Source organism: Arvicola amphibius, chromosome 1, assembly GCF_903992535.2.
Source record: "Arvicola amphibius chromosome 1, mArvAmp1.2, whole genome shotgun sequence".
NCBI lineage: Eukaryota > Metazoa > Chordata > Mammalia > Rodentia > Cricetidae > Arvicola > Arvicola amphibius.
Window position 1 is genome coordinate 143,160,685 of NC_052047.1, and position 10,171 is coordinate 143,170,855.

General features: G+C 57.4%; 2 protein-coding genes across 3 annotated transcripts; one reads left to right on the top strand and one right to left on the bottom strand.

Annotated features, from left to right (window-relative positions):
• Positions 1–54: 54 nt before the first annotated feature.
• Positions 55–5,424, bottom strand: Lmntd2 (lamin tail domain containing 2). Its single transcript, XM_038347978.1, has 15 exons — positions 5,295–5,424; positions 4,432–4,499; positions 3,873–4,079; positions 3,633–3,785; positions 3,192–3,279; positions 2,910–3,065; positions 2,555–2,626; positions 2,372–2,460; positions 1,759–2,030; positions 1,452–1,542; positions 1,146–1,335; positions 950–1,069; positions 674–870; positions 263–515; positions 55–186 (listed from the first exon to the last, which is right to left on the bottom strand). The coding sequence occupies exons 3-15, from the start codon at positions 4,058–4,060 to the stop codon at positions 55–57; spliced, it is 2,001 nt and encodes a 666-aa protein (XP_038203906.1). The 5' UTR covers positions 4,061–4,079; positions 4,432–4,499; positions 5,295–5,424.
• A 385-nt stretch (positions 5,425–5,809) lies between these two features.
• Positions 5,810–8,595, top strand: Rassf7 (Ras association domain family member 7). Of its 2 annotated transcripts, none has more exons than XM_038338749.2 (6): positions 5,810–5,896; positions 6,667–6,797; positions 6,935–7,647; positions 7,814–7,942; positions 8,019–8,100; positions 8,188–8,595. In XM_038338749.2, exons 2-6 carry the CDS (start codon positions 6,674–6,676, stop codon positions 8,217–8,219), a joined length of 1,080 nt encoding a protein of 359 aa, XP_038194677.1. In that variant the 5' UTR covers positions 5,810–5,896; positions 6,667–6,673; the 3' UTR covers positions 8,220–8,595. The 2 variants fall into 2 exon arrangements, with proteins under 2 accessions (XP_038194677.1, XP_038194667.1); XM_038338739.2 differs by lacking the exon at positions 5,810–5,896 and adding an exon at positions 5,903–6,198.
• Positions 8,596–10,171: the final 1,576 nt, after the last annotated feature.

Sequence of the window (10,171 nt, forward strand, 5' to 3'; positions counted from 1 at the left end):
AACGGTTGGTTCAATAAATTATGCAGCTGGCACTGCCTGCATGACCTGGCTGCTCTACAACCGCCGGCACAAGTCCTCAGTGATGGGAGGGTAGCAGAGGAAGCGGAACCCATATCTGCTCTCGGCTGTGCTCTGTACTGACAGGGCCACCATGGGGCAACTTAGGTCCACGCTTTTCCGGCATACCTGCAGAAAACACTGGGGCCTAAGAGCTGCACGGACTGGCAGAGCAGAGAACCTGGGGCCAAAGCATCACACTCACCTGGACCTTGCGCTCCTGCCGACCCAGCGAGTCTTCGAGGCACACTCTCGAGGAACACTCTGGGATTGCAGGCAGGAGCTCGGCTGTCTCAGCCTTCACGCCTTCCTGCTGTGCGGGAACTTCCCCGGGATGAAGAAGCTTGCGGGAGCTCAGGAGTGGCAAGATATCCCGGGTCTCGGTGGGGCGAAGCGATCCCGAAGTCCTCAGTCCGCTAGTGCCAGTGCGGAGGTGCCTTTGCTGGTGAACACCTGGCCTGGAGATGGGGGGGGGGGGGGACCTGAGAAGTATCCTAGTCAATTCAGGGCAAGTGTAATGCAAGATAGTATGGGCCAGGGTAGTAGTCCTGTCCAAGGTGACACCTAAGGAAATAGGGATGGGTTTTGCAAGGCAGAATAAGGGATTTGCACCTACCTGGGCTTCTTACGCCTGGCCCCAGAGTCCTGCACCCTGCCCTTGTGTGGCGATGAAGGACGACACTGCTCTTCACCAGAGTCAGCATTGGGCTCAGACTCTGAGAGAGGGAAGCGGTCAATGGACCAGTCAGTGTTGTCAGTGAAGATCTTCGAGCCCAAGGTCACGCAGGGTGCGGCTTGATGCTCACTGAGGACCTGCAGGGCCATGGTGTTACTTACTCTAACCCTGTGAGGCCAGCCCCTGGGCTCCTCCTAGACTGGGACCAGCACTGACCTGGCCGTGGGGGTTGATTAGCACTGTCACACAACCTAGGCTGGATTGGAAGTGGAAGGGTTCCTGGCCCGAGGACACTGGCAGCTGCTTCTTGGTCCTGCTGGTTCCTTCGCCCCACACCTAGGAAAAGACTGGGTGCTAAGTGAAGAACAGTGTAGGCCGGGGCAAGGCAGTATTGGCTGGCAGCAGGGCTCACCGTGATGTGGTGCTGTGGGGCTAGCAGAATACCAGGTGGGAAGCGGTACATGCACACAGGGTAGTCCCTCACAAGCTGCTGCACAACAAAGCCGCCCAGGTCGACAGTCTCTTCCTGAGACTGATTGAGGATACGGATGAACTTCTCTCGGTGGCTGACCGCAGCGATCTTCAAGCAGCAACCAAGTGGGCTGGAGCCAGAAAGGAATGCTGAGCAGGGAATAGGGGCCCCATCCACCCACGAAGCCCACCCATCATGCAGCCCTCCCTGCTTTTCTTGGTGTGTTCATGGTTGGGCAGCCCTCACTTCAACTGGGGCCTTGCGTGTTGGTGGTGAAGATCTGCACAGGGCTCCAGAACAGTCTTGCTAAGCGAGGGTGAGCGGCTTTTATGGAGATCTGGAAAAAGAAGTCCTTTAGAGGAGGGAGAACACAGAGAGTCCAGTGGGGAGGTTCCCCAGGAGGCCAGACCAGGGGTCTGCATAATAGGGAAACCTCAGTCAGGTTCAGATCTGGGCAGAAGCAACTGGACCTTGGGGGCTGAAAGACCTGAGAGGACTTTGGGCAGAGGCGATAAGTTGCTAGAGGGTGAAAGGGGGAGGCAGCCAACTCCACCTTCTGCGTGTCCGCTGGAGCTCCTAGTGCACTCCTGTGTCTGCTCCGAAGCTAAGTCTGTTCCCTGGGGTGGGTGGCCTGTCACCTTCTCTGCTCCAGAATGCAGAGCTATCTGGCAGCTGCTGGAGTCAGAGTCGGCACCCTCTGAGCTGCTGGTGTTTGCCAAAGGCAAGGTGCCCCACTCCAGGATCTTGCTAGGCTTCTCCACATGCTTGAGGGTACACTCGGAGTCCCAGGTATCCGTTTCGGAGGACTTGCGGGGCTGGGGCAGTCTGGAACCATGATACGTTTACTGACTGCTTTGGCTCCTAAACCCAGGACCCATGCCCCCCACCCCATCCAGCCTCCCCAAGGCAATGGGCACCCTGGTTTGTGTTCCAGGAACTGAAGAGTCAGACCCAGCTTGTGGTAAATTAATAAAGTTAATGATGACCTTCGAGCTCCTCCCCTTGTCTTGAACCCATTCCACATATTACATATCAGAGCTGAGGCTTGAAGGGGTGACATGACTTGTCTGGGAACACTTAAGGATACAATGGGAACTGGTCCACCTCTGTCAAGCCAAGTCCTCCCTTCCCCTGATCCCTGGGGACTCCCTGTCCAATACAGTTACTTTTCGTCTGTGTGGAAACTCATTTTGGAGAAAAGGTTGGGATATCGGCGGGCAACGCTGTTCCAATCTACATCCTCCAACCGGAAACCCTGGCAGGAAATAAGAGCTATGCAGCTATCCGGACCTTTCAGGGCTTCAGGGGCCTTATCAGATAGGTGGAATGCCTCCTGTGGCAAACCTTACCTCCCTAGAAGTGGGACCCTCAACATACTCAGCAGAGTCAGTAGGGTCCCTTAGGACCTCTGCAGTGACCACCTACAAGAAAGAACCATAGAGAAGCTGGCTGGGAGCTTGAGGAAGGACACCCTTCCCCCCCAGGTTCTCTCACTTTTGACTTTAACAGTACTTGGTGTGTACTAGATGAGGAGGATGCTGGTCATATAAGACTCCTCCTTATGGAAACAGCCCAAGGGAGACAAGGTTTCTCAAGCAGGCAAGGAGACCTAAAGAAGCATGCTGGCTGCCCAAGGAGTTGGGGGTTTTTTTGGGGGGGGGGGATTCCTGACAGGTATAGAGCCAGGGAGGGGCACAAACTCACCTCCACACTGCCACTCTGAGACCGAATCATGCGTCCTACCCAAGAAGAACGAGCCAGCTGGAGAAGGCACGACTTCTGGAAGGTCTGCAGCTCAGCCTCCATCTGCTGCATTGTACGGTGGTTCTGCCGCAGTTTCTCCTCCAAGCGTTCTTTCTCCTGATCGAGAGTGCCAGCTAGTGCTAGTGAGAGAGGCCTCCAGCAACCCCACCTTTCCAGCCAGCCTCAGGTGGGTAGCTACTGCCTGCCAAGGCATTGCCCCCTTCCCTGACCCTACCCCCTCACCAGCTGGGCTTGTTCTTTCTGCGTTTTCAGCTCCAGCGTAAGCTTCTGGACCTGGTTCTGCAGGAATCTGTCTTGACTTTTGGAGTTCCTGGTAGGAGGAGCAATCTCAGAGCTTCTGAGGCAGGCCAGGATTCCTGAGAGTATGTCAGCAATAAAGGACACCCCACAGCCACCAAACCCTGAAGGCACACATTATAGCAGGCCAGGGCAGAGTAAACCCTAGCAGGTCTGGGCAGAGGTCTACATGCTCAGGGGTAGGGTTACATTTTCCACACAGGAACTTATTTAAAAGTATGGTGGAGTATCAAGTCATGCAAAGACTAAAGTCTGAAGCAGTCAGGTATAGGGCTCAGTGCTTGAGATTGGCGTCACACAGAAACTTGGAGCTATGACAGGATGACAGGATAGGGCCTGGGTTAGGCTGAGGGTTTCACTACTGACCGCTCGGGGGGAATCCCTGCCACCTCCTGCAGGATGTGGTAGTATCGGGCATTCTGGCCATTCTGGACAGCCCACCGAAGTGCCTGGATCTCTAGTTCTCTCTGTTCCCATAACAGCCTCAAGGTACGTGGGTCCAGGGTTTCAGGGGCTAACCTGCAATTCCAGCCCCTTGTGGTTTGATCAGGCCTGGCTCTTTGGCTGGCCCAACCCAGGAGGCTGCCCCATCCCCTCCCTCCTTACTGCTGCTTGATAGAGCAGCCCACTGGGGTAGATGCGCAGTAGGGCTTACTGCTCCGGGAACACGAAGGAGCCTCTGTGTCCATAGGTGTACCAACTGCAGACTCTAAGTCACTGCTGTCTGGCTTTACACCTGCTGGAGCTGGGGATACCTGCTCATCTTCAGACTCCTGGCAAGACTTAGGGGCCATGCTCGATGTTGGTCAGGAGCTGGGATGGAAGGAGGCAGGATGGGGTCTGCCCTGTGTCCCAGGTGTGGGAACCACATGGGACTCCCTTTATGTGTCAGTGAAGTCCAGACAAGCACTTGCCAATTCCCTCTGAGGAACACACATGTGTCCACCCAACAGGACATTAGGACTGCTGGTCATATGAGAGCATATTTCAGGCTAGGACAGCAGGTCACCTCCCAGGAAGCATGTCCCCAGTGTGTACATATATTCCCTGCTGTCTCCTCTTTGTCCCCTAGACCCCAGCCTAGAGCTAAGATGAGAGGTTCTAAACTTTTGTGTGTTACCCTTGTTCGTGTCCCTCCAACCCAGGAACTCTCCCGCACACTCACCTGAGGCCTAAACCCACAGAAGGTCTAGGGAGGAAAGTGTTCTATACTGTTGCCATGGATTTCTGCACCTGGGGGGAGGGTGTCTGTTACTAGGAGCCTCCAGGGAGACGATGACCAGGGCCATGAGAGCATTCTGTGCCAGTGTGGTTTGGATATGTTGGCTAGACCTTCCAGCTAAGCTGAGGAGGTCCACCGAACTAATCAGACCCCTGGAACCCGGCCCTAGCCAGTGGTGATAGGCAGATCCTGGGGAATGGTGTCCTGTGAGTGAATTCAGTATGCATGTGTAAACGGTCCTAGGGATCTGCGCTGATTAATGGAGCGGTGATAAGAGACTGGCATGGCTGTGCTAACTCTAGCCAATAAGCGAGCCTGTATCTGATAGCCCTCTTATTATACTATTGGAACCCTTATCTTGCTGTGCCTATCTCCATGACTCTGGGCTCCCCTCAATGGTGGCTCCAATAGTGAACCCTGGGGGACATTGCTTCTGCTTCAGAAGTGAACCCCCAGGAGAGGCTCCTTCTACCTTGTCTCTTCCACAGCCTCGTACTCCAAACATCTGCTGCTTTATGGCACAAGGGCATGGGAACCCCCTCCCACGGCTCTCTGGGATTGGGACAGAGCACATGGGGCTGGCCTGGCTTGATTTAGCCCACCGAGACGCAGGCAAGATACGAAAGCAGGGGCCCGCTCTAGGGAGAAAAGGGCTGCTCAGGAAGGCACGGGGCCCATTGGGGGAGGGGAGAGGATGGCGCTTCAGACAAAGCCCCTAGGGTCTTTGTCCCAGGCAGAGTCAGGGACGGTCCCCTCCCCCACCAGGGCTGCAGCGCCCACCAGGTCAGCCGACCCCTCAACTCCACCTCTCTCGGATAGCGGGCTAGAGACGTTCACGGACTCTCTTCCCGGTGTTCTCGGGTACAGATTTAAGGGAGCAGGGCTGAAGGGGCTTAGCCGACGGGACTGCTGAAGGGAGGGCGAATGTTGCGCCCGGGTGCGTGTCAGAGTTGTAGGGTTCCAGTCAGGAGCCCTTTCGGTGGGCGGAGACCAATCAGTCACACTCCCAGTCTGTTGAGGAAGTCCGCTCCGCAGCTAGGAACACACCTCACCTGGGCCAACCAGCCCAGAGCGAGCGCAGCGGCAGACGCGCTTCCGCGTCGAGCACCAGCGGGGACCATCCCCGGCGCCCGGGCGCTGCCCCTACCCACTCCGGGCCCCGCCCACACCTGGATGCCTCCGGGGCGGGACGGAGTTAAGGAGCCAATGGGGCGTGGTGGGAGGAAGACCGCCAATGGGAGTGGGCAGAGGGCGGGAGGCACATGCCTCCGCTCTAATGGGGTGCCGGGGGGCGGGGCGCGCGGGCCGCGAGCCAATGAGACCGTGAGGTTGGGCGCGCCGCGGCGCTGGGACAGCAGGTTGAGGCGGCGCTGAAGCGCCTAAGTCCCGGAGGCCGGCGGGCGCCCAGGTGAGCTGTACCGAGTTCTTGAGCCTCCTGAGCCCCGGGTGCGGCACCGGGGAGCCGTCTCCGGCCGAGGAGGAGCGGATCTGGGCGAGGGGGCGCGCGGCTGCTGTGCTGCACCTGCGTCTGCCGGCTGCGGAGTGGGACGTCTGGATCCCGCGCGGCCGGGATCAGCCGTGAGGCGGGCTGTGCCCCCAGCGGGGCGGGACCACCGGAGCCCAGAGCGCTGCCTGGACGGGAGGGACCGCGGAGGCGAACCGGGGACTGGCAGAGGGCTGCTCAGATCTGGGGTCGGTTCGGAGATGGAGGTCTGTCTGGATCGGAACTCTCAGCTCCTCCCGGCCCCAGACTGTTCCCTCCCCGGGGGGGGGGGGCTTTCCCATGACTCTGGACGGCGTCGTTTTTGCGTTTGGTCGGTGTTAGGTGCCAGGGGACGGCCGCCCCCGCGTGAAAAGGGTAGTGGCCTTTGAGCCAGGTGACCGGGGGACAGGAAAACCTGGACCTGGTTAATGATTCGCCCTGTTCCTGGAGTGGGGTGGGTGGGGCAAGAGGAGGCTCGTGCAGGAGGGGGACGCCTCAAAATGCTCAAGAGGGCCAAACTAGTTCCCCAGTCACTCCAGGAATGTGTGGCCTGCGGGTGGGGCTGGGCACAGGAGGGCAGGGCCAAAGGGCCACAGTCCTGAGCCGGTTGTTGTGGCAAAGCCAAGAGAAGAGGAAGGCCAGGCTGTGATGGAGGCAGGCCTGCCCTGATCTCATGGCCCGTGTCCTCCCCACAGGACAGGGATGGTCTTGGAGCTTGTGGTAATGGAGCTGAAGGTGTGGGTGGATGGCATCCAGCGGGTGGTCTGTGGGGTCTCGGAACACACCACCTGCCAAGAAGTGGTCATCGCGCTAGCCCAAGCTATAGGTGAGTTCCCTGGGGTCTGAGACGCTCCATCTTCCCTGCCAAGGAGGGTGGGGTTGACTCCATCCTTGTATTGCTCTCTTCCTCAAGCCAGGGGCATAGAGGGGTGATAGAAACTGACTCTGTCTTTTCCCCCACAGGCCAGACAGGCCGCTTTGTCCTTGTGCAGCGTCTTAGGGAGAAGGAACGGCAGCTGCTGCCGCAGGAGTGTCCAGTAGGAGCCCAGGCCACCTGTGGACAGTTTGCCAATGATGTCCAGTTTGTCCTGAGGCGGACAGGGCCCAGCCTGTCTGGAAGACCCTCCTCAGACAACTGTCCACCCCCGGAACGATGCCCAGTTCGGGCCAGCCTTCCCCCAAAGCCATGGGCCGCACCAGGCCGTGAGCCACACAGAGCACTGACCTTCAACCTAGGATGTCCCAAGCTGGTCCCCAGCCCCTCGATCCCTGAACCTACAGCCCTGGTAGGACCCACGCCAGACTGCTTTGCAGACCTGCAGAGCCTGGAACTCAGGATACAGAGGAACGCTGAGGAGCTGGGCCATGAGGCCTTCTGGGAGCAGGAGCTTCGGCGAGAACAAGCCAGGGAGCGAGAGGGACTGGCACGCCTGCAAGCATTGAGTGCAGCTACTGCTGAGCATGCTGCCCAGCTGGAGGCCCTTGATGCCCAAGCCTGTGCCCTGGAGGCAGAGCTTCGGCTGGCTGCTGAGGCCCCTGGGCCTCCTTCGGCTACAGCATCTGCTACTGAGCGACTGCGCCAGGACCTGGCTGTCCAGGAGCGGCATAGTGTGGAGATGCAAGGCACTTTGGCCCTGGTGAGCCGGGCCCTGGAGGCTGCTGAGCACGCTCTGCAGGTGAGCCCAGGAGATCTAGCCCCTGTCAGCTCCCTGCTACACAGCCAGTTTGTTAACACTCCACCTGCTGCACAGGCAGTTTGGGGGTTTGGATCAGACCAGGAAGTGTGCTTGGTGTGGGAAAGAAGGTCATGGTCTTGTTCCTGAAGGTCCTGTGTGCCCCCAGGCTCAGGCTCAGGAGCTGGAGGAGCTGAACAGGGAACTCCGTCAGTGCAACCTGCAACAGTTCATCCAGCAGACAGGGGCTGCTCTGGCGCCACCTCCACAGCTGGACAGAACCATCCCTAGCACACAGGTCAGAGTAGTTCTGGGAAGAGGTGACTGATGGTCTGGGGCCACCCTAGTTCTCAACTGACCGGCTTTCTCCACAGGACCTTCAGCCTCCAACCAGAGAAGAGCCCCTCCAGGGAGTCCCCGAGAGCCATATCCTAGTATCCAGCCTGAGCCCCGAGGGTATGTCTGTCTCCCTACCCCTACCCCCAATCCTTGGAAAGGGCCCAGCTCTGGTTTCAGCCCATTTAGCCTGTGTCTTTCTCACAGTTCCCCCCATGAGACAGAGCTCCTGGAGGTAGCAGTTCCTGCTCAAGTAGGGGACACTGAGGACAGATGAGCCAGCACAGCTGGAATGAGCCACCTGGACAATGAGAGAGTATGATCACAGGATTCTTTCCCTAAAGTGGGGAAAGCTATGATGTCCCGGGGTTTCTGCTTCAAGGGGCGGGAGTGCTAGCCACCTGTTGTCCGAGTCTTTTTCAAGTCTCCCAAGTCCTCTGAAGAAGCAATGGACACAGTTCGGAACTTACCAGGCCCCAAAGGCCACTCCTTGTCGGAGGAGAGAGTAGTAGGACAGTGCATTCATCCTGTGGGTGTGTGCTTGCTATTTGCTACACTGCATGTGTGCTGCCTTCCTTGCCCTGACAAACTTCAATAAACTACCTTTCAAAGGTGCTCAAGTATGTTCTGAAGTTGTACCACTGGGCAGTGTCTGTGGTTCGGAAATTGTCCACATGGCGGTTCCTGAGAAAGTAGTGTTTTTAGAGGCCAGTACTCAGTAGGGTTCAGAGCTGGGGCTCCCAGGGCCCCGTGTCCTGACTGTTGTTCCTAGTGTTTGTTTGTAACCCCTAGCCCGGTAAAGCCTGCCAGCTCAGCCCTGGGCTGGGTTTTTTATTTGGACCCTTCTTCTCTGACTTTCCTTGTTTGGCCTGTGTGCCACCAGCAGCAGGAACTGAGGATGCCTGGACAAGCCAGACCCGCCCGTCAGGTTTGCTGAGAACTTGTGGGGGCGAGTCCTGAACTCTTGGGTCAAGTCTGTGACTTCTGGGTTGGCCAGGCCCAGGGAATTTTCCCTAGAAAACTTTGCCAGCCTCAAGGTGGATATGGGCATTGAATTGTAGGGGTTGTCCCTCTCCTCCCAGAGTGGGTGTGAAGCCTGTTTATGAGCCTCCAGCCTTGACATTAGGGCAGGGACACTTCCACAGCCCAGCCCAAAGATGCTGCTCTGGCTCTAGAGCCGCTAGTGACCTCTTCCAAAATCCTGGTTACCCAGGCAGGCCAGGTGTTCCGAGCTCCTGGGACTAGAAATCTTTGGGTAGAATTGGGTGACAAGTTGGGGACACCATGATTATGAGGGTCTTTATACCATATTGAAGAGAACATTTGGGATGGGCTCAGCTTTCTCTCCTGCTGGCTCCTGAGTTAGAGTCAGTGCTCCCTATTTCTTCTGGGGCCGACTGAAAGGGACAAGGAACTCCTGCATTGGAGGAACAAGGAAGACTTTTTTTTGTTTGTTTTTTGTTTTTGTTTTCAAAACAGGTTCTCTGTATAGTATTGGCTGTCCTGGAACTCACTCTATAAACCAGGCTGGCCTCAAACTCAGAAATCTGCCAGCCTCTGCCTCCCAAGTGCTGGGATTAAAGGCGTGCATGGCCATCACCCAACAGACCATATTCTTCCCTGAAGCAGGAAACGGAAGGGGAAGAGGCCAGGCAACAGAGGGAGGCTCCTGATCTGGTGTCAGCAGGCCGTAACTTCCTGCAGACTACTCCTGTCTGCATTCCAGCCTGAGCCTGCTGCAGCCTAGACCTGCCTGACCCGTGGCCCCAGACAGGCAGGGCCAAGCAAAAGGTCACGTAGATCCTAGAGTGCAAAAGCCACTAGGGCAGTATCCTTGGTGGGAAGAGGGGTCTGAGGAACCTGCTTCCTGAACTTAAAGCCCTGCCCACACTCAGGAGAGCTGAATGGACCTCTTGGCACTGGTCCTCAGCTCAGCATGGTTCATCTCCCAGGCTAAGCACGCATTCTACTGGATGCACGGAGACCACTCGACACAGGAAAGCTAGGCAGGGGCAAACCATAGCCTCCTCATTTGAGTCTTTTCACATGTTCCCTGCGGCATGACAAGAACCCGTTTCTCCTGAGGCCTCTGCCCAGGCCAGATCCGGTCTGTAGTGCGCTGTCGCTGGTGGCACTGAAGAAGCTACCAAGCCCTCTTCTTCACGTAGCCACTGTGCTTTGACGGGGAAGG